Source organism: Eulemur rufifrons, chromosome 30 (genome assembly GCF_041146395.1).
Source record: "Eulemur rufifrons isolate Redbay chromosome 30, OSU_ERuf_1, whole genome shotgun sequence".
Lineage (NCBI taxonomy): Eukaryota > Metazoa > Chordata > Mammalia > Primates > Lemuridae > Eulemur > Eulemur rufifrons.
The window spans coordinates 109,223,486-109,248,134 of NC_091012.1; the positions used below are offsets into that span (position 1 = coordinate 109,223,486).

General features: G+C 36.9%; 1 protein-coding gene across 2 annotated transcripts in view; it reads right to left on the reverse strand.

The window, feature by feature from the left end:
• USP9X (ubiquitin specific peptidase 9 X-linked) overlaps window positions 1-24,649 on the reverse strand; it is a 136,893-nt gene that overhangs the window by 47,222 nt on the left and 65,022 nt on the right. For both annotated transcript variants that reach the window (XM_069463831.1, XM_069463830.1), the window contains exons 15-21: window positions 17,118-17,205; window positions 14,780-15,122; window positions 13,158-13,253; window positions 12,567-12,778; window positions 11,166-11,406; window positions 10,711-10,860; window positions 9,626-9,746 (exon numbers count right to left, since the gene is read on the reverse strand). In XM_069463831.1, the coding sequence (XP_069319932.1) occupies window positions 9,626-9,746; window positions 10,711-10,860; window positions 11,166-11,406; window positions 12,567-12,778; window positions 13,158-13,253; window positions 14,780-15,122; window positions 17,118-17,205 (1,251 nt within the window). The remainder of the gene's footprint in view (window positions 1-9,625; window positions 9,747-10,710; window positions 10,861-11,165; window positions 11,407-12,566; window positions 12,779-13,157; window positions 13,254-14,779; window positions 15,123-17,117; window positions 17,206-24,649) is intronic.

Sequence of the window (24,649 nt, forward strand, 5' to 3'; positions counted from 1 at the left end):
GGACATACAACAGAAGAGGAAGTAACACTAGAGAGCTGTCAACAAATTATTGAAGGTGTAGAGGGGATGAAAGACTAGATACTTGGGTTAGCTGAACCAAGAAGTGCCTATAAGAGGGAAGAGGAGAGGGTACCTATAAATTAGTGCCCCACTGAATCCTAGAAAAGCTAAGGATTTGAAAAAAACACACACTTGGGAAAGTATAGATGAATCAAAGGCCTAAAAACAGATGTTGAAGTCTATAAAGAAGCAAATTTGCAACCCTTCCAAATAGATTTATGAAGTTGGGAAGCAGATTTTTCACTGCTGTAGAGATATAAGCGTGGAATGGAAGAAGACTAGGAAGCTGGATTGGTACCAATACGAACCCATGTTTGTTCATTGCAGGATACAAAAATCAACATACAAAACTCAGTAGTATTTCTACAGCCAATAGCAAACTATCTGGGGGAAAAAAAAATCAAGAAAGCAATCCCATTTATAATAGCTACCAAAAATAAACCCACAAAGAAGCAAAAAACCTAGGAATAAATTTAACCAAGAAGGTAAAAGGTCTCTGCGATGAAAACTATAAAACATTGATGAAAGAAATTAAAGAAGGCATAAATAAATGGAAATATGTTCCATGTTCATGGACTGGAAGATTATTAAAATGTCCACACTTCCCAAGGCAATCTACAGATTCAATGCAATCCCCTACCAAAATAACAATTACATTCTTTACAGAAATAGAAAAAACAATCCTAAAATTCATATGGACCCCAAAAGACCAAAAATTGCCAAAACAATCTTGAGCAAAAGGAACAAAGCCAGAGACATCACAGTACCTAACTTGAAAACTTACTACAAAACTACAGTAATCAAATCAACATGATGCTGGCATAAAAAGACACATAGACTAATAGAATAAAACAGAGAATCCAGAAATACATTCATACATTTACAGGCACCTAATTTTCAATAAAGGTGCCAAGAACACACACTGGGGAAAGGACAATATCTCTGATAAAAATGGTGCTGGGAAAACTGAATATCCACATGTGGAAGAATGAAACTAGATATCTCTCACCACACACAAAAATCAACTCAAAATGGATTAAAGATCTGCGACTATGAAATTACTAGAATAAAATATAGAGAAAATGCTTCATAACACTGGTCTGGCCAAGGACTTTTTGGATAAGAACTCAAAAGCACAGGCAACAAAAGCAAAAATAGATAAATGGGCTTACATCAAACTAAAAAGCTTCTGCACAGCAAAGGAAACAATCAACAGAGTGAAGAGACAACCTACGGAATGGGAGAAGTATTTGCAAACCATGCATCTGACAAAGGGTTAATAACTCAACAGCAAAAAAGCAAATAATCCAACTACAAAATGAGCAAAGGACTCGAACAGGCATTTCTCAAAAGATATACAGATGGCCAACAGGTATATGAAAAAATGCTCATCATCACTAATCATCAAGGAAATGCAAATCAATGAGATATCACCTTACCATAATCAGAATGGCTATTATCATAAAGACAAAAAAATATCAAATGCTGGTGTGGATGTGAAGAAGGGAACCCTTGTACACTGTTGGTGGGAATGTAAATCGGTACAACCATTATGGTAAACAGTATGGAGGCTCCTCAGAAAACTAACAGTAGAACTACTATATGATCCAGCAATATCACTTCTGGATATTTATCCAAAGATAATAAAATCAGTATGTTGAAGAGATATCTGTACTCCCATGTTTGTCATCACTGCACTATTCACGTAGCCAAGATATGGAATCAACCTAAGTGTCTGTTATTGAGCAAATGGATAAAGAAAATGTGGTACATACACACAATGGAATACTATTCATCCATAAAAAGAATGCACCTGTCATTTGTGACAACATAGATGAACCCGGAGGACATTATGTTAAGTGAAATAACTCAGGCACAGAAAGACAAATACCACACGACCTCAGTCATCTGTGGAATCCAAAAAAGCCAATCCTACAAAAGTACAGAGTAGAATAGTGGTTATCAGAGGTTGGGGTGAGTGGGGGGGAGGCGATAATAAGGAAAGATTGATCAACAGGTACAAAATTACAGTTAGAAGAAATAATTTCTGGTGTTCTATAGCACAGTAGCATGACTACAAAAAATAATATTATAGTGTATATTTCAAAATAACTAGAAGAGACGATTCTGAATGTTCTTATCACAAAGAAATGATAAATATTTAAGGTGACATATATACTAAATACCATAATTTGATCATCACACAATGCATATGTGTATCAAAACATCACACTGTAGCCCCATAAATATGTACAATTATTATATGTCAAACTTTTTAAAAAGAAGAGAAATAGATATAGACGTATGTGTGTGTATTCCCTGCTAGGTCCAATGAAAGAATGGAGAAACAAGGACACCTCAGTAGTAATAAGCACAACTTAGCCCTTGGATTTTAATTTCTAAATACCAGCCCCCTCCCCCCTCACTAAAAGGAGAAATGGCTGATTCCAGAGCTAGGGCAGAGAAAGTACCTACTTAGATGAGCTTTAAACATCTTGTACCAGAAAGTAATAAAGTACTTAAAAAAAATTGAGGAGGTTATGTAAAAAAGACATTGGATCCACTTTATAGGGACTTCCACTGACCACACACACCTAGGACAACTGAGCATCAAAATAAATAATGATTATAATGGTTATAACCCAATGAATAAAATAAGAATCCATGAGTAAAGAGTACGTACCAAATAGGGTAGAAGACAAAACATTATCTTATAGGAGAATGTCAACTAATAAATGTATAAGGGATGATGAAGTTAAAACAAAATCACCATTTTGTAACCATTTTAATAAAAACTGATTTAGGCAATCAATAATCACAATAAATGATAAAATGAGTAAGTAAAAGTTTGATGAGGAAAAAGGTAGTTACAAAGTCTTAGAGTATCTGCCTATAAAAGAAAAATGACTTGAGAGAGGAGAAAAATGGCAGATTATCAACTAAGTGATCTGGGTTAATGTCGCCAAGAAAGGATCCAGCGACATATGTCCCCTGATGTGATTCCCTGAAAAAGACACATCACACAAGTAGCATTCTAGCAAAAAACCTACAACTTGTAAATATCCATCAGGAAACATGAAACCCAATGACAGATTCAATACGACAAATGATCTATGTTTATCAAAAAGACCAAAGTCATGAAAGACAAAGATGAGGAACTATTGCAGATTAAACACGACTAAAAAGACACACCAAGTAATTATGCAATGTATGAACTTGGATTAGATTCTCAACCAGAAAAATATTGTATAAAGGGAAAGTGGCAAAATATGAAGTAAGTCTTATAGTATTTTATCTGCTTAGATTATTAACCAAAATTTTCTGATTTTGGTTAATACTATGGTAATGTAAGAGAATGTCCTTGGTTTTAGAAGACACATAGTATTTATGGATGAAAAGAAACATCTACAACTTGCTCTCCAAAGCTTAGACCAAAAAAAATCATAGAGCAAATGACATAACTATGGCAAAATGTTAAAGAGCTCTTTGTACTATTCTTCATAAGTTTGAAATTACTTCATTTTTTTTTTTTTTTTTTTTTTTGAGACAGAGTCTCACTCTGTTGCCCAGGCTAGAATGAGTGCCGTGGTGTCAGCCTAGCTCACAGCAACCTCAAACTCCTGAGCTCAAGGAATCCTCCTGTCTCAGCCTCCCGAGTAGCTGGGACTACAGGCATGCACCACCATGCCCGGCTAATTTTTTCTATATATATTTTTAGCTGTCCATATAATTTCTTTCTATTTTTAGTAGAGATGGGGTCTCGCTCTTGCTCAGGCTGGTCTCGAACTCCTGAGCTCAAACGATCCGCCCACCTCGGCCTCCCAGAGTGCTAGGATTACAGGCATGAGCCACCGCGCCCGGCCGAAATTACTTCAATATAAGAAGTTTTTTTTAAAAAAAGGAACTCAAAGAAAACAAGAGACAATGCTGGGAACAGAAGAAAACAAATGAAACATCAGTAACAGCATAGAGTGAATTAATACAATCTATTATGCTATACCATGTGTTTCTACAACCCTAATTAGCTCCCATTGAACTGGCAAACACAATGTCAGTATGATGTGGAAAGTGAGTTTGTTCATATGTGATTTCTCCCAGGCTACAGGAGCCAGAAGAACAGAAAAACTGTTAATGTTCAACAACAAAAATTAAAATTAGCAAGCAAAAAAATCTCCTCAGCCTGGCAGCTACATAGGTAAGAAGTCTGTTAAATTCCTTAAGGAATATAAAAAGTGAACACTTGCACCCACGGCTCATCCTGGGAGGTGTACTCCCAGATTTTCATGACCCTTGGCAAATTTTACTTGCTCCTGTGCCCACCTTAACGCCCATCTGTCTCAGAGCTCCACGTCCATCTGTCAGCAGTGTCAAGTCAGCATTTCCTTTTTATTGGTTTCATGTCAAAAACAAAAAACAAAAAACAAACAAACAAAAACTCTTGCTCTGTCACCTCGCGTAGAGTGTCATCATGGCTCACTGCAACCTCAAACTCCTGGGCTCAAGCGATGCCCCCAATTAGCTGGGACTACAGTCCCGTCACTGTGCCCAGCTAATTTTTCTATTTTTAGTAGAGACAGGGTCTCACTCTTCCTCAGGCTGGTCTCAAACTCCTAAGCTCAAGCAATCCTCCCGCCTCAGCCTCCCAGAGTGGTAGGATTACAGGCATGAGCCACCAAGCCTGGCCGAATTTCATGTCTTTTTACCATCTCCTGAGGGAGCCTTCAGCCACACCGAACTACCTGCCTGGGCTGTCCAAGTTATCTTTGTATATACAAACTATTATTTTTATTAGTGCTGTGTTTAAACTCTGTGTGGAAGGGAAGGGGCAGTCCTATGTGGGGAGTTAGAGACCATGCAAAAGGAGGAGGGAGTCCACACAACGGGGTAGCTCAGAATAAAGATTCAACTCAAGCAGTGTGAGGAGGGTGTTCATGGGTTCCACTGAGGCCCAACATTGAGAAACAGAGTCCTTCTGCACAAAGGGGAGATTGTGGAGAGATGACTGAATACATGAGGAGGATTGGATAAATAGGAAAATATGTTAAAGGACAATGGAAGCCAAGTTTTTCACTGTTAGAGAAGGGAGTTATAAATATGGAAAGGGGAGAACTAAAATGAATTGATGATAGGCTGGAATTAGAGGAACTGGTATGATCCCTATGGTTTTTTTTTACAAACACACGTGAACACATATATTCATGTATGTATGTAGTAATATAGATATAAATGTGGATGTACATATATATATATTCCTTAGTTCTATTCACTGAGAGAGCCTGGGAGCAACAACACACCAATAGCAATGAACACAATTAGTGTCTAGATTTTGGTTTCTACTAAATACCATTCTCCAGGAAAAGGAACCAGGGCTCCTTGGAGAAATGGCCGATTCCAGGACTGGGGCAGAGTATACAAGTTGTTAGCCTGGAATATCTTAAGCCAAAAAGCACACAAATGCTCAACGAATAATGGGAACATGTGAAAATAACACAGAAACCAGCCTGAAGGGGCTCCAGCTGGCCAAATTAGAGATAATTTGAGTATCAAAATAAAACCATAATTTTATACAAAATGAATAAAAAGCCTGATGAGGAATAGTATAGTTTCAAAGTACCTTTGCACAAAATACTTAATTCCAAAGGGAAAAGAGTAATTTTATAATGGAGAAACAAGACAAAAACTCAAGTGATCACAGTGATCATAAGTAATGGGAAAAATTGAAATTACACACTGACAGGATGCCTTGAGAAGAACAAAATATCACTTCAGTGGTATTTCCACAAAAGATGCATAACCTGAATCTAATCATAATAAAACAGACAAATCTAAACTAAAGGATAGTCTACAAATTAACTGGCTATAATCTTCAGAAGAGTCAAGGTCATTAAAGTCAAAGACAGAATGAGGAACTATTCCAGAAGGAAACTATGTCAACTAAATGTACTACAGTTACTTCCTCAGTATCCATAGAGGATTGGTTCCAGGATTCCCCTCACAGATACCAAAATCCAAGGATGCTCAAAAGTCCCTTATGCAAAATGGTACAGTATTTCCCTACAACCTATGCATATCTTCCTGTATACTTTAAATCATCTCAAGATTAGTCACGTATCACACGACAATGGGAATATGGTCTGAGAAATGCATCGTTCTGTGAGTTTGTTGTTGTATGTACATCCTTCAGTATACTTACACAAACCTAGATGGTATAGCCTACTACACACCTAGGCTATATGGTATAGCCGACTGCTCCTACACCACAAACCTGTACAGCATGCTACTGTACTGAATACTGTGGGCAACTGTAACACAATGGTATGTATTCATACATTTAAACATAGGAAAGGTAAAGTAAAAATATGGTATTATAATCTTATGGAACCACCACTGTACATGCGATCTATTGACCAAAGCATCATTATACAGCACATGACTGTACTTATAATACCTAACAGAATGCCTACACATCATTTCATTTTTGTGGATTTAACATAGTACTTGGCCTGTGGCAAATTCAAGTTGTTTTTGTTTTGTTTGTTTGTTTGTTTTTTGAGACAGAATCTCACTCTGTCACCCTGGGTAGAGTGCAGTGGCGTCATCACAGCTCACTCCTGGGCTCAAGCAATCCTCCTGCTCCAGCATCCCCAGCATAGCTGGGACTACAGGTGCGTGCCCCTGTACCTGGCTGATTCTTGTGTTTTCAGTAGAGATGAGGTCTCACTCTTGTTCAGGCTGTTCTTGAACTCCTGAGCTCAAGCAATCCTCCTGCCTCAGCCTCCCAGAGTGCTAGGATTACAGGCATGAGCCATTGTGCCCAGCCGTAAATTCAAGTTTTGTTTTTGGAAGTTGGTTGAATTCACAGATGTGGGACCCATGGATACAGAGGGCTGACTGTATTTGATTTTGAACTAAATCTTCTTGCTTCTCAACAGAGAACACTGGATGGGGTCTGCTAAGTAATGAATCAATGTTAACTTTCTGGTAAAGATTGTTGTGTTTTGGTTATTATATAGACAAATATTCTTATTTGTAGCAAATACATGATAAAGTATTTGGGGGGTGATGGGACAACAGACCAGCAAATTACTCTCAAATTATTCCCCCCAAAAGTTCTTGAATTGTACTTTTAACATTTCTGCAAGCTTGCAAATATTTCCAAAAAATACACTGAAAAAATTTTTAAAGTTGTATAGGATTCAGTGATCTGCCCCAACTCTTTTCCCCGTAAGCCCTGGTATTTTTAGTGTAGAATTTTGCAGAACATTAGGTTTTAGAGGAACACACATATATTAGAGCAGAAACACAGGAATCTGCTCAGGAAAACCAAAATCCTCTGTATGGAAAAGGGTCACTAGGAGAAAGGTCTTGAAAATTTAACACTAGAATACCTTGGGGAAAAAAGTTAACAGAAGAGCCGGAAAGATTTAAGGAAATCATGCCAAAGGTGGAATAAAATTAATGAGAGAAAGGAAGAAAGAAAAGGCAAGAGGTCAGGCGTGGTGGCTCACGCCTGTAATCCTAGCACTCTGGGAGGCTGAGGCGGGAGGATCGTTCGAGGTCAGGAATTCAAGACCAGCCTGAGCAAGAGCAATACCCCGTCTCTACTAAAAATACAAAGAAATTAGTTGGACAACTAAAAATATATAGAAAAAAATTAGCGGGGCATGGTGGCGCATGCCTGTAGTACCAGCTACTCGGGAGGCTGAGGCAGAAGAATTGCCTGAGCCCAGGAGTTTGAGGTTGCTGTGAGCTAGGCTGCCGCCTCAAAAAATAAAAAAAAGAAAAGGCAAGAAAATCAGATCTAGTAGATTCAACAGCACATGTACAGATATTTCAAAGACAGACAAAAGGCAAAATGCTTGCAAGAAAACTATGAAACAATACAAATCTATCATAACTGAGGAAATCTCCAGGCCCACAGAATACTCAACACAATGCATACCATCATGAAATTTCAAAACTCAAGGATAAAACCAGCACTTCCAGAAACAAAGATCACATACAAAGGAATAGAAAATGAGATGACTTTGGTCTTTTCACCAGCTGGAAGGAGTAAATTTTCAACCTAGCGTTCTATACTCAAATTACTATCAAATATGAAGGTTTGACTGCATTCAGATAGGTAATGTTTCAAAAAACAACAACAACAACAACAAACAAACAAACAAAAAAACACCTCCCACAAGTCCTTTCAAACCATAGGAAAACGTACTTTAATAAAATGAGGGAGCACCTCAAGAATGGCCTAAGACATAGGAACCGGTGAATTTGGATCTGACATAGGAAAAGTTTTAGAAATAAGTCCCCCCAAAATAGCTGCGTAGCCAACAAAGAACAATTAGAGAAGAAAAAGTTCCAGGACAATAGTGGAGCTGATTGACTATATAATGCACATAATGGAAAATTATTTTGAGAGGTTATTAGAAAGTATGTGGTAAAAATAACTGAGAGGTATATAGAAAATCAAGAAAAAGGGAAAATTATTAAATCCAGGGTACAAGTTATCAATAATCTAGAGGTCCATAATTCAGAGTCTTGAAAAGGAAAATATTAAATATTTATTGATTTAAGCCAATATTAGGGGGATATGGGGTGTGCAGACGTTTTCCGCACAGTGGCTCATGCCTGTAATCCCAACACTCTGGGAGGCTGAAGGGGGAGGTTCGCTCAAGGTCAGGAATTCGAGACCAGCCTGAGCAAGAGGGAGACCCCATCTCTACTAAAAATAGAAAGAAATTAGCTGGACAACTAAAAATATATATAGAAAAAAATTAGCCGGGCATGGTGGCACATGTCTGTAGTTTCAGCTACTCAGGAGGACGAGGCAGAAGGATTGCTTAAGCCAAGGAGTCTGAGGTTGTTGTGAGCTAATGCTGATACCACTGCACGCTAGCCCGGGGGCAACAGAGTGAGACTGTCTCAAAAAAAAAAAAAAAAAAAAAAAGTTTTCATCTGTACAGTAGAAAATCAGTATATATCTAAAAGTAGCAGCTGTACAAGGATACTACTTACAGATATAATGGTACATATGTATATGAAAATAAAAGCTAAAAGTTGAAAGTGGCTGTCTCTAAGGAATAAAAAAGGAACAATGCTGTGGATGACACATGACCCATATTATAGTACAGGTGTAGGTAAACAACTTCTGTAAAGGGCCAGAGAGTAAGTATCTTAGGCTTGCAGGCCATATGGTCTCTGTCACAAATACTGAGCTCTGTTGTTTTAAGACAAAAGCAGCCATAGACAGTATATAAGTGAATGAGCATGGCTGCGTATTAATAAAACTTTGGTTATGAACACTAAAACTTAAGCTTCATATACTTTTTGTATGTCACAAAATCTTACTCTTTTGATTTGTTTTTTAAACCATTTAAAAACACAGAAACCATCCCTAGTTCTGGAGTTGTACAAAAATAGGCAGTAGGCTGGATTTGGCCTACAGGCTGTAATTTGCCAACCCTTGTTGTAGTCTATACTACAAAGCACGGTCCATTCAGAAACACAATTTGTCAATATCCGCCTTTATTGTCCAGCACATACTTTATTGTCATTAAAAAATTCTTACCTGGTGGCATAAGTTTCATAAGTACTCTTGCTCCATCTCTAAGAGGTGGCATATTTAGGCTGCTACCTAAGTCTGCAACTTGCCAAAGAAAAGAGATGTATCTGGGATGCAGTGACATTATCTAGAACATAAAATACACAAAATAATTACCTATAAATTAGCCCCCCACCAAAGATTGTTAATCTTCATACTTTTTGCTTATGTCATTTCTACTCTTTGAGATGGTCTCCCTTCCCCATCTTCTCATCTTTACAAATCCTTCATGATGCAGAGTGAATCCATCATCCAAGTCACCCGTAGTCATTTCTTTGTAACAGAGAAATAGTTTAAGAGAACAGTAAAGGAGCTGTTACAATTAAACTATTTCTTTCATACATAAAATTTAGCCTCTGAACATACAAAAGGCTGCCATGTCCACTAACAAATTCCTAATCCAATTGTTGTACGGAGTCAAATCCTTCTGATACTAGAGTGGTTGGTATTTAACTATTAAAATTCTTTGTGGGGTGGGGCGGTGAAAGAAGAGGGTAAGAATGAGGGGAGTCACTGTTTCTTTGGATATAGATTACTGACAATCTGATAAAGATTATAGATATTTTCCTACATAAATAGTTTTAAAAGACTGATCCACTTTGTGGTACAAATACAAAAAGACAGTGATACAGCTGACCCTTGAACAACACGGGCTTGAACTGTGCGGATCCATTTATATGAGGATTCCCGCCCCACCAACCAAATTGTGGATTGAACATACATTCCTGGGATGGAAAATCCAAGTATACCTGGGTTCCACAAGGTTGACTGCAGGACTCGAGTAATAAGCAATTTGGGTATACATGGAGGTCATGGAACCAATCCTACACATATACAGAGGGATGACTGCATTCTTCTAAATTTATATATCCAATAGTGTTAAAATTACTTTTCAGAGGGATCAATTCTGAAGTTGGTGGTTAACTGTAGTTATTTGTTATTTTGCCTCATTAAACTGTAAACTCAAGACAAAAAGAACTATATACTTCTTTATTCTAAAAGACTCTAGCATAATGCCTTGCATACAGTAGTTCAAAACTGTATCCACTCACCACTCCAGGCAAACAACTTTCCACTTCTGGATTTGGACCATCACTGTAATGATTACCATGGTTTCCAGGAGATCCAGTTGAGGAATCAGAGGAGCTATCAGGGCTTGAAGGCATATTGGAACTTATTTGTGTAAGTTTGGCTGTAATTAGCTAAAAATGATATACTATGTTAGTATCAAAGCAAAGAAAAAATACACAAAACACAGAACCAAAAAAATCTCCCCAAATCTACATGCTATTTTAGAAATACATTTTACAAGAATATAATTGCTTAACTAGTTTTGATTTTAGAAATCCTTTCTTCCATCATATTGTAAATGTCATGCCAGTTTTATTTAGTGTTATAAACTAAATACCTAACACAGAGCCCCACACATGACAAATGCTCAATTAACGAATGAATAATAGCCTCAGGTTTGATTTTATTGGAAAATTCGGTAACTACACATACGTACCGATTTATCTTTTAAGTTTAATTGTCCAATCAACTTTCTATCATCTGCAGGATCTATCAGCTCACCGCCCACAAACAGCTCAATTTTTGTATGGGCTATGTTGGCTTTAATACGATTGAGAATACATCGTCGTACTGAACCAATTGTGTCATTTGTATGAGACCATACCTCCAAGTCATCAACCTGTCTGCCCTGGTTTGGAAATCGAACTATAAAAGACAGGTGTTTACCGCGGAATGCTCTGGGATGGGGGAGGGAGGGTGGAAAAAAAGAAAAACATCATATTCAACAGACTTTCAAATCTTGTTGCCAAGAAAATAAAGCTGAGAGAATTCAACATTGGGTATTTTCTTATTAAACAAGAGGAAGTAAATTAAAGACACTTAATATAGGTTGAGTATCCCTTATCTGAAATGCATGAGACCAGAAGTATTTTGGATGTTTTCAGATTAGGGACACTCAACCTGTATTATTTTCAGTATCTTGAAAATAAAAATTTATTGCTCCTTTTAACTACAAATACAGGATGTCCCAACAGTCACCATACACAGGGAAAATGGAACACTGTAGCAAAATGAACCTTTATTCACAAAATATTCATTACAAAATTTTACAATATTCTTCCTTTGTATGGACACTTTTGGGACAGCCTGTATTATAAGTAATCAAAACACAATCATATTCCATTGCTTGTATCTATGGTTATAGAAAAATGAGGTGTCCACTTATAGGAAATTAAGAGACTTGAGTAACATTTATTTTTATGCTATAAAAGCCCAACTCAGTAAGGCTATTTTTAAAATGTAAAAGATAAATTCATTCAATAATTTCATGATTAACAAATAGAACTCTTAAAAAAAACCTGATGGCACTCACCTTAGAAACATTCCTAAACCATAAATACCATTTGAATTACTAAAGGGTGAGATCTTAAAAGAAATGTTACTAGACCATTTGAAAATATTATTTTTGCTATATTGACAATCTGTCAAGGTAGCTTTTAAGAGTTCTTTCCAGTTACTCTCCAACCTGACTATTGTATTATTTTTAACAATCTAAATGAATGACATCAAAATAATACTTCAACTGCAAAATATCACTGCAATACTTCATGGACAATAATGTCAATGGCAAAAAAATAAATAAGAGGAGGAAACTGGACTTAATGAGAATGCCGTTATCAAAAAACCAAAACAAAATAAAACCAGATTGGGAGGTGGTGAGAAAGTCAACTATTTAAAAAAATGTTCTGTAAGATGCAAATGTTTTTAATGGATAAGATACTAACATTTAAAAAAAAATCCTCACTCTCCTTTTACCTGTACATCATCATTAATTTAACAAGTGGCTAGGAAACTACCAAATAATTAGGAATTAGCACCAGATCAGTTATTCACAAACCTTGACATAGGTAGAATTGTTCTTTCCTCATGATAATCACTGTCACATTCATTTATATATTCCCTTAAAACAGTTAATACTCGAACCATTCTAACAGCTTCCTGTCTTGCACAATTAATGCTATCTTTGTCACCATCCAAAACACACAATGTATCATAGGAGGCTTTCAAACGATCAAAGCAAGACTGAATGAAGTCTTCATGGATCACCACCTACAAATAATGGGCCAAACAAAGATAATTCAAATTACTTTGAAATGCAAAAATTAACTATGTAACATTAATCCAATTAAAGATGGCAATGGCTAATTTAAATGAGTCATATTTAAGCAGAGTCAAAATTGATAATAAAATACGTTATGTTTCTTAAAAGGAAACTAGCATTGCATAAGTTAACAAATATAAACTAGTCAAAAACGAACTTCAGGATTACGTATTAGTCTCAACACAAATTTAGTATACTCTCTTTGCCATTTCACCATGTAATACTTATATTCAAAATAACCCCAGTCACTTCAAGATAATTATCAAGACAAGATTCATTTAGATAGTATTTTTTATAAGAGAAATATGGACTCAATTTTTTCCTCACCTGATTGACCTGTAGCCTTGGACCAAGGTTTGTGTATATCTCTTTAAGGAGATCTATAGCTCTGCTGGCAATATCATCATTACTCTGAATCACCACCTAGGGTCAAGAAGATTAAAGTGTTAATCCCTTTCAAGAAATATTTTTGTTGGGCATGTAAATTCAAACCATATCGCTGGCTATTTTTAATATATTATTCAATAATTGATGTTGCTGACATTGATAATCAAGTAAAATTAAGTGAGAAAAACAGATCAAATGAGAGGATAATAAATGCAAAGTACAAGTCTTTGAATAAAGCAATTTGCTTAAGAATGAAAGGCATATTTTACCGAGGATAAAATATGCTTTGACCAGTATTAGTTAACCCTCTAATTTAACATCTTGATAACAAAGTTACAAACTTGTGAGACATTCAAGGAAAAACTCAAATTAGTTGAAAAGAAATAAGAGATTATATGAAACACAGTTTAGCATAAAGGACCACCCTTCTCCTTCTCTACCCCCAGTTTTGAAAAATTTTTACTATTCATCTAATTACATTAGTGGTTTTCAAACTATGTTTAGAACTCTAGGGCTTTGAGGAAGTGTTTCAGGGCTGACCCCTATATAAAAGGGTTGGGGAAGGAAAGGGGGATGAAGCACGGGGAGACTGAACAAAACACAAGCTTTCCTTGTTCAATTAGGTTTACTTTTTGTAGTATTCTCTACATTGTGGTTTTTAAGATGGGTTTCTGCTGTTTAAAAATGTTGAAAATCCCAGCCTGAGCAAGATCGACACCCCCATCTCAACAAATAGGAAAAATTAGCTGGGGGTGGCGGTGTGCACCTGTAGTCCCAGCTACTTGGAAGGCTGAGACAAGAGGATCGCTCAAGTCCAAGAATTGCAGTGAGCTATGATGATGCCACTGCACTCTAGCCTGGGAGACGGAGCAAGACTCTGTCTCCAAAAAAATAAAAAGAAAGAAAACCACTTACCTAAATGAAAAGGTTTTAAATATTCAAAAACCACAGTAAACATCTTAGTCTATTTATGGTTTGCAGAAAAATGTTCCATAGAAATCAAAAAAATAATATAGATGGCTGTAAAATAGGTCAGACTTTTAAAGATAGAAATAATATATTGATACTATAAAGATGGAAAGATTAGCCTTAAGAAGATATTTTACTCCCCCAAGTATTTAAAAATATCACAAGTTAAACAGTGCCGATAAACACTCATAATCTCTTCTAAATAAAGGTCTTTTCTTCTGTCCTCTATTTATTTCAGTGTTAAACACTGAAGAGGAAACAGATCTACACTGAATGAAAATGGGGCCAGGGAGGCACATTAATTTCCATGGGGGAGGCATGAAAGATTTGTATGGTTAATGCATTTCTCAACACATCTGGAACACAAAGATTCTAAGACAAGACGATAAGAACATCAGTGACAGGGGAGTGTGGGAGAAGGAAAGAGAGAGAGAAGGAAAAACCCTGTGACAAATGACATAGTAATAAGATAAAGATGAACAATTAATAGCCCAGACTTTTGGGACAAGCATCAGAGAATACATAATTTATATGAAGATTGCAATTCCTTATTTGAAAAACTATATCAGACAGAGTTCCTACTTTTGACTTACCCTCCAAAGGTAATCTAATCCTATTAACTCCAAATCATCCATCATATAGGCTCTCCTTTTTGCTACTAGTTTTCCTTCTCGACAATTCACAGCTTTGAAGAATCGCTCAAAACATTTCATTCCATTTTCAGTTAATAGGGAAGGATCAAGCTGAAGCACATTACTTTCAAAGAAGTCCTTATTAATATCAGGATCTAAGTCTGGTTCATCCCCCATCAATTTGGAATACCACTTAAAACAGGCTTCACGATCACAAAGGTAAACTGCATTCTCAGCTAAGCATTTCCATATTTGTTTTGCCTGAGGAGCACATAGCCACAGTTGGCCATCCTTCAATAAAAATCTTGGAAAAACAAAAAAATTGGCAATTAGATTTATGTAATTTTTATCCTGAGAGGCAACCTATCTGTATATGTATGAAATAATACATTTATCACAATTTTATCTATAGATAAAAAGATGTTAGTTCTTTCAAAAAGCCTATTTCTCAACTTTCACCTATTAAAAAAATCCTAGAAATTCATTCATTCAACAAGCATATACTGGGCACCTACTATGTGCCTGGAACGAGGCTAGCCGATTATGAATAAAATACTCGTTCCCTGAACTCTAACCATTTAGTCTTTGAAACTAGTCATTCTTAAAACATTTTTAATAGGTTATTTGAGTTTAAAATAAAAAATTTAGCATTTTGTTTATATGGTAATATTGGAAAATGAAGTACTCAAGGGACTTTCATTCCGGTTCCACGTGTTGGTTGGGAAAAAATTTTTTTTTAATTAAGTGACTTTTACAGATAACTAATCCATTGATATTGATGAATTAAAATTGGTTGACTTTTCAGTTTTTTCATTTTTAAAAGATAGAAGAAATCTTTCTTCAAATGAAAATCCCATTTGGAAATCTGATGTATGAAATAAAGGCACAGCTGCTCTAATTGTTGGGAGGGGAAAAAGAAAGGAGAAATGAGTATAAAACTTCCCACTGCTTATTCAGAAATGTTCAAGGAACTTAGAAGCCCTACAGCTCTTAGGTAAGTTTGAAAAATTACTAGTCTAACAGGAACAGCATAGACTTAAGTCACATAGACCTAGCTGAGTAGTGCAATTCCATCACATACTGACTGTGAGATTTCAAACAAACTACTTTAAGTCATATGAATCTTGTTTTCTTATTGATCAAATGGGAATAACACCTGCCTCACTGCATTGTCATAAGGAGTAAATGTAAAGTGTTTGACACAGGCCGAATACACAGCAGGCATTGAAGTTAGGTTCCCTTCCCTTGAGTCAGTTGCTGTAATTCACACATATAGGTGCTAACAGAGTAGGGACTACAATAGGTCCTCTGACTCTAAACTTTAATATGGCAAAAGGGCTTGCAACCACTTTTCTGTTCTAGTAAACCTAAAGGGATGCAACATATGCTAATCAGTACAATGGCTCACTATGGCAGTGATTCTCAATGTTGAGAGGCCAGTCCTCCTATTCAGGTGGTTGAAAAACAAAACACGGGAAAAAAATATTTCACTTTAAAAACAAATGCCAAATTTCTTAAAATCTGGTGGATGGTGTTTTTCTCAAATTAAAATTATATAACTACTTACTTTTTTTCCATAAATAAGCATAGAGTTCAATAAACAAAAGCCTGTAATTAACAGAGCCCAGCAGAAAACTCCCTAGCACATGTATCAAAATGGAATAGATTTTATGAAGTATTCATAATCTGGGCACTTCTGTTAGAACACTTTTGATCGGAGTAAGCTCTTCTGCTAGCTATATGGTTTTTTAATTCATGAGAAACTTATCAAAAACTTTTAACAAAGGTATTTTCCAAATCTTTAAGTGTATATTTATTAGAAGCTAAACAGCACACAAGAAATTCCTGCCTTGGACTATATTTCGCTTTGATTTAATGGAATAAATCTCTTTCCCTCATGCCCATCAGAAATGATATTAACACACAACTTCAGGTTGCCTTTGTCAGCCATTGTTAGGATAAATAAGGCACCAGAGGACTCAAATCACTCTTTTGAGGTGCTGGTTCAAAAGCCTTTTGTCCCCATTTCCTTAGAGTCTATGATATCCTTAAAGTCAGTATAGTTCTCCATCTGGTTGTGTCAACATATGGAAATTTATCTTTTTAAATAAATATTTCCAGCATAAACAAATATGAAGAACTACCTAAAGTTTAAACCACCCTAAAGTTAAAAAATAAAAAGTGGGAAGCAAGGGGGAAAGTCCACCCAACAAAGACCTAACTTAGCTATACAGCACATTCACTCTGCATTCCTTATCTGTGTCTTAAAGAGAGCAACACTAATTGTAAAAAAACAAACCTAAGGAAGTTAAGCCGTTCTTGGACTTCTTGAACGTGACTATATCTACTTCCCAGCCTCACAGTTTGTGGGTCATAGTCTTCATGGTCTGCAAATTGAGAAAAATCATGCATTATACACACAGATACCCACATCACTGCTGACTTCAATCAAAGAAATTAAGTTAGTTAAAAAGTCATATTAATCCTTTATCATTAAAAGGCAACCTAAAATATGTTATTCTACATGGCCAGCTTACACCATTGTCACCATCACCATGTTAATGTCTAGAACATGTCAGAGTTCCCTTCAGCATTACTGATATTTCCATAACAGATCTTAGACCTTATGGTATGTATACCCTACTGTGAAAGAATTCCAATTATACGATCCCCTTTGGAAACAGTACAGGTAATCAAAGACTTCAAAAACATTGAGGTTTATTCTCTGAACAATCTTGACATGTTGTAAAGATGGGACATTTATAACACTTGAAAACATTTGTTTTTGATGTTTTGGTGAAGAAAGAAGCCCCACGTATTATGACCAACTGTTTTCTATTCTATGTATATTAGCACCTGCCAACAGTCCTAAATACATAGTCTACTTTCATGAAAATAAATTTCATCAGGGTTTAGGACTTGAAGCACTGCTATTTCTCAACAGGTTTTCTTAAGAAACTAGATAGAAAATCAAGTTTAAAAAAAAGAATTACCTTATAATCTTTGCCCATATTCACCAATTATTTACATTTTGCTTCATTTGTTTCATTAGTTGCCACATGTATAAATTTATAGTTTTTCTAAACCATTTGAGAGTTGGACACATGTCCCTTTACCCTTAAGTAACAAGGAAACTACACAATACTATTATCTAATCCAGAGCTTAGCAACTGCGCACTACTGACATTTGGGCCAGATGAGCCCTTGTCCTGCAAGACTGTCCTGTGCACTACAGATGTTTAGTAATGTCCCAGGCCTTTACCCAACTAGATTCCAGTAGTATCCTCTTCCCTGCCCCAACCACCAGCCCCAGTTAAGACAACCAGAAATAGCACCAGACATTATCAATATCCACCTCCACTCCCTTGGAGAACTACTGATTTAATTTATGGTCCATATTCAAGTATCATCAATTTCAATTTTTCTCCCAATGTCTTTTTACACCTTTTCCTCCAAGTCCAAGATTAAACACACATTGCACTTAATGGGCATGACTTTTTATTCCTCTTTAATCTGGAGAATTTATCATCCTTTGTGTTTCCTGACTTTTCTGAACTAGAAACCAGTTTTGCTCAATGTCACTCAATGTGGGCTTCTATGGTGCTTCCACGTGGTAAGATTCACGCTATGCATTTTGGCAAACAATAACACAGTTGTGACACTATGTCCTCCTCAGTATATCATTTTCAGGAGGCACATCTTGTCACTCCTGAATGCCTTGGCAATAGGCATAATGCTAACTTTATGTGGTCAAGGTGGTGTCCACCAGGTTTTGCAACTGAAAAGTTACTATTTTTCTTTTTAATTAATAATTTGTGGGGAAATACTTTGAGACTATGTAAATATCTTGCTTATCAAACCTTTATTCCCTAGTTTTAACAACCAACCAACCCTCCTTTTTTATTTATGTGCCAACACTTTATCAAGAACTGGCGCCCCAGACAAAGAGAACTTTGGAAATATTCAATGACAGCCAAACAATAAACAATAAATAAGAAGACCCCCCTCTATGCTAAATAGGAATGAAGAGGCCCTCTCACTACAGGGAAGCTTCCAGGCTGTCAAAACAAAAAACCCAACATGACTGGTAGTTTTCAGTGTAAACATCAATTCAAAACAGAAACCTAAATTTGTTAGCAGTTAAATGAGGATTATCCATTTTTATTCATGTTGTCTAGGTGACAGATATCCCACTGGAAACCGGAGGAATTAGATGACACTAAATTACCTCAGGTGTCTATCAAAATGGGTAGGAAGAGATAGTGAATCATGGGTGACACTAACACAAATTGGTTCTTGTCAGTATAAACAAGAAGTTTCCTAGGGTCTATTTCAGAACTCATTATAAAAAAGGAGGTTCGCTTAAAAAAAAGATCTTCACTGAGGACATCATTAAAATACCATAAAATCCACCCATTTAGAGCATACAATTTTTTTAACCAGAGTTGTGTAACTGCTACCACAATATGTCTACATTTTTCATCACTTCAAAAAGAAACCTTGTACAAATCATTCCCCATTCTCACCTGCCTCTAGCCCTTAAGTTTATTCAAGACATTTCATATAAATGGAATCATGGCCTTTTCTGAGTGGCTTTTCTCCCACTTAGCATGTTTTCAAGATTCATTCATATTGTAGCACCTATCATTCTTTTTATGCTAAATAGTATCTCATTGTATGGGTATACATTTTATTTATTCAATTAATAGATATTTGAGTTATTTCCATTTTTTGGCTATTATGAACATTCATGTACAAGTTTTATGCATGGCATTATGTTTCTATTTCACTTGGGTATGTAACTGGGAATGAGTCATATCGTAAATTCTATATTTAACATTCTGCAAAGTGGCTGCACCACTTTACAATCCCACAAAGATGTATGAAGGCTCCAATTCCTCCAAATTCTCACCACCGCTTGCTGTTCTCTTGTCATCCTAATAGGTGTGAAGCAGTGTATCTCACTGTAGTTTTGATTTGCATTTCCTTAATAATTAATGACAGTGAGCATCCTTTCAAGTGCTTTTTGGACATCTGTACACCATTCTGGAGGAATTTCTATTCAAATCTGTCGTGGGAGTTCTTTGTATATTCTGGATACAAGCCTCTCAACAGATATATAATGTGCAAATATTTTCTCCCATTCTTGTGTTGTCTCTTCACTTTCTTGATGGCATCATTTGTAGCAAACACATTTTAAATTTCGATATATTCCCACTTCCCCACTTTTATGGCCTGACTACATTACTTTCCCTAACCCAAGGTCATAAAGATTTATTCCTGTTTTCTACTTTTATACTTTTAGCTGTTACATTAAGGTCCAGGATCCATTTTGAGTTAATTTTTTTACATACAGTGTGAGGTAGCCGACCCAATTGCATTCCTTTAGATGTGGATATCCAGTTGTTCCAATAACAGTTGTGGAAAAGACCATTCATTTCCCACTGTATGTACTTGGCACCCTTGTAAAAATCAACTAATCATAAATGTAAGCATTTATTTATGGACTATCAGTTATATTCCATTAATATTGTACATCTATTTTTATACCAGGACCACACTGTCTTGATTACTGCTGCTTTGTAGTAAGTTTTGAAATGAAGAAGTATATGTCTGTCAACTTTGGTTTTCATCAAGATTGTTTTGGCTACTTGAGTCCTTTTTATTTCTACATCAGGTTTCTCAATTTCTGCAGGAAAAAAAAGATTGGGATTTTTATAGAATTGTGTTCAATCTGCGGATCAACTGGAGGAGTACTGTCACCTTAGCAATATTAAGTCTTCCACTCCATGGAGAACACAGAATGTCTTTGCATTTATTTAGACCTTTAATTTCTTTCAACAATATTTTGTAGTTTTCAATATACAAGTTTTGTGCTTCTTTTGTTCAATTCATTCCTAAGTACTTTATGCTTTTGGATGCTACTGTAAATGGAACTGTTTTCTTAACTTTATTTTTAGGTTGTTCATTGCTGGTATATAGAAATACAATTTATTTTTGTCTGTTAATTTTGTTTCCTGCAATTTAGCAGACATCATTCTTTATAATAGCTTTTTAGTGGATTCCTTAGGATTTTCTGAATACAAGATGGTGTTATCTGTGAATACAGTTTTAATTCTTCCTTTCCAATCTTGATGTCTTTTGTACTTCTGTTTCTTGCCTAGTTACCCTGGCTAGAACCTCAGGTAGAATGTTAAATAGAAATGGCTACAGTGAACAAACATCCTTGTCTCTTTCCTGATCCTAGGGGGAAGGCAATCGAACTGGTATTAAGTAGTATGACATTAGCTGTGGGTTTTTCAAGATGCCCTTGTTCAGGTTGAGGAAGTTCCCTTCTATTCCTAGTTTCTTCAGCATTTATATATTCAAAAGGCTTTGGATTTTGAGAAATGCTTTTTCTTCATCTATTGAGATGATCACAGTTTTGGTACTTTCTACTATTGTTGAGTGGAATGCTCTATAGATGTCTGTTAGGCCTAGTTGGTTTATAGCGTTCAAGTTTTCCAGTTCTTTTTTTTCCGGCAGATTTTAATCACTGTCTGATGTCACTTGCTTTTAGCCTAATTACTACTTCCATTAGGATTTTTGGTAAGACAAGTTTGATAGCAATGAATTCTCTCAGTTTTTTTTTTTATCTGAGAACATCTTTATTTCTCCTTCATTTCTGAAAAATAGTTTTGCTAAATGCAAGAATCTTGGTTGTCAGGTCTATCTCCCAACCATAGCACTTTGAGTATGTTGTCCTATTGCCTTCTGGCCTCCGGCATTTTTGATGAGAAGTCAGCTGTTAATTTTTACTGTGGTTTCCTTGTGCATGAGGAGTCACTTTCTCTTACTACCTTTAAGATTTTCTCCTCAGCTAAGACGTGTCCAAGTCTCGGTCTCTCTGCATTTATCCCACTTAGAATTCTTTAAACTTCTTGGACATATATGTTGGTGCACTTAATGGTGCCCCATATTTCCCTGAGAACCTATTCATTTTTCTTCCTTCTTTCTTCTGTTCTTCAGCTTGTATATCTCTACTGATTTGAGTTCACTGATTCTTCAGCCAGCTCAAAATGACTATTGAACCCATCTAGTGAATTGTTTTTAGTTATTATACTTTTCAAGTGCAGAATTTCTAAGTGGTTCTTTTTATCAAAAAATAATTTCACTCTGATATTTTCTATTTAAATTAGACATTGTAATCATACTTTAATTCTTTAGACATGGTTTCCTTCAGTTCTGAGTGTATTTGTCATTCAAGCTTTTGCTTTCTTTGCTTGCAAAGTCCACCATCTGGACCCCTTCAAAGGCAATTTGTCCGTCTACAGGTCATATATGTTTGCATGTCTCAATTTTGTCAAACTCTGGACATTTTAGGTATATTCCAGCAACTTGGATACTGATTCTGTTCCCCACTCCCGGCAGATGCTATCTGTTTGGTTGTTTAGTTAGACTGGGCTAACTCTTAAGTATATTTCCCCCACAGTGTACAGCCTCTGATAGCTCTACTCAGATTTTCCCCCCTTAATTTTGTCTTTTAACCTGGCTGCCTAGGGGTTGCCTCCTGGTCAGTATAAGCCCCTTATTGGTCAAAGGTTGTGCTTAAGCTTCCTTGAGTACACTTTCACACCCTTTACCACTAGATGTGTATATGGCTTGAAGGCTGCTATCACAGTTCAAAGAGTTTGTGTTTTTGTCCTATGTTCAGTCCAGGACTAGTAACTTGGATATTCCCTTTTCAATCACTCCAGTGAGGATGCAGTCTTGTGTATGCACATAGTCTTCCAGACTGCCAGGGATACATGCAATTTTTAAACCTGGACTCCTGGGAGTTGTCCCTGGGTCAGGGTAGCTTCTGTTTGGTCAGAAGCTGTATGTTAAAGTCCCCTATGCCAGTGAGGCTTTCATTCTTTGTTGATGGGTACATGTGCAGGTTGGGGAATGTTATTATCTTGCCCCATATCCTGCTCTGATTGCTTGTGAGTGGGGGCAGCCTAAGGCATACACACAGCATTCCTGATCCCCAGGACTGACTGTGATCACAGGAGGACTTGTCCTGGCTATCTCTTTATCCAGATCTATTAAACTTCTAGTTGCTCATCTGTTTAGCTTGTTGATACCAGTACAAGGGAGCCACAAGTACCCTCTCTCTCTTAATTGTTCTTCACCAAAATCTCCATTTTTTTAAAAACATAACATCCTTAGGTATGGCATGTTCTGATAAAAGTAAACCTAGTCCCTTTAAGTATGACTACTGAGCACTGTATCCTCACAGCTTCTCTATCCCTCTGGGAAGAACGTTAGTGCCCACTGTACAGGAGCTAGAGGTAGGACAGTGTCCAGCTTCTCCCAGAGTGATATCCCTGCCTTATAAACAAGTACTGGTGGTTTAGGGGAGGTAGAAGCCCCCTATATTCTCAGATTGCACCCTTGACATAGAACTTCCACACTATAAGCAAGCAAGGGTGGAGGTAATCAAGGCCCAGTATTTTCAGCCTGTCACGCCTGGAGTAAAGCTTCTGCCCCAAGACTAATGAGTGGGGTATGGGAGTCTCAGATCCCTTGGCCATGACTGCCTGGAATAGAGCTTCCTCAACAGAAGACTGAAGAAGGTAGGAAATGCTGGTAGCCTGCTTGTTCTGTGGTGAAACTGTAGCCCCAGACTGGCAGCTATGGGGAGAGAGAACCCCTGCTTCTTAGTCACACCTACCCAGAGTTGTTTCCACGTGACAAAACTGGAGCTAAACACAGGGAGAAGGGAGCAAGTTGTGGCTCAAATGCTACAGACCCTTGCTGGTTTTTTTCCCCTGAGATTTTTTTTGACATAGAATCTTACTCTATCACTCGGGCTGGAGTGCAGTGGTCTCACCCAGCAACCTCAAACTCCTGGGCTTAAGCGATTCTCCTGCCTCAGCCTCTTGAGCAGCTGGAATTACAGGTAAGCGCCCCTATGCCAGGCTAACTTTTCTATTTTTCATAGAGACGGGGTATCACTCTTGCTCAGGCTGGTCTTCAACTCCTAAGCTCAAGTGATCCTACCGCCTTGGCATCCCAGGCATGAGCCATGCCCGGCCTTCCCCTGAGATTTAATATTTAGGTCATTAAATATGAAATGTATGATTTCAAATCAAAAGTGTAGCTTATTATCTCAAACAAGAAGTAGTACAAAGTATGCACCTAAACTATTGACACAGCTCTGCCATCTTAACGGTAGCTTGTTTATGCCAGCAATGAAGAAGCTTGGAGAACCAGTGGCGATGAAATCACGAAAGGTGTTTTCCACAGCTTGTTGAGAATCGAGTATTTTTCCTTACAAGAAGTGGTCCAAACCCTGGAAGAAGTGGTAGTCAGTTGGCGCAACGTCTGGTGAATATGGTGGATAACAGTTTCCAAGTCTAGCTTCTGTAGTTTGAGCAGCCTTGGTTGTGTGACGCATGGTTGAGCACTGCAAGAGGATTGGCCTGTCTCTATTGACCAATCTCGGCTGCTTCATGGCAAGCATCCTCATCATTTCATCCAATTGGTTGCAGCAGACATCCGCTGTAATCGAATGACTAGGTTTCATGAAGCTGTAGTGGACTGATACCAGCGCTGGACCAGACACCATTAGCTTTTATTCATGAATATTCGGTTTTGGCCTGTGTTCTGGCACTTCATCTTTATCCAACCATTGTGCCCAATGCTTGTGACTGTCAAACAGAATATATTTTTCATCACACATAACAATACGGTGTAGAACTGGTTCGCCTTCATATCATGACAGCAAAGAAAGGCAAGCTTCAAGATGATTTCCCTTGTGACGCTCGTTTAATTCATTCGGAACCCATCTATCCAACTTCTTTATCT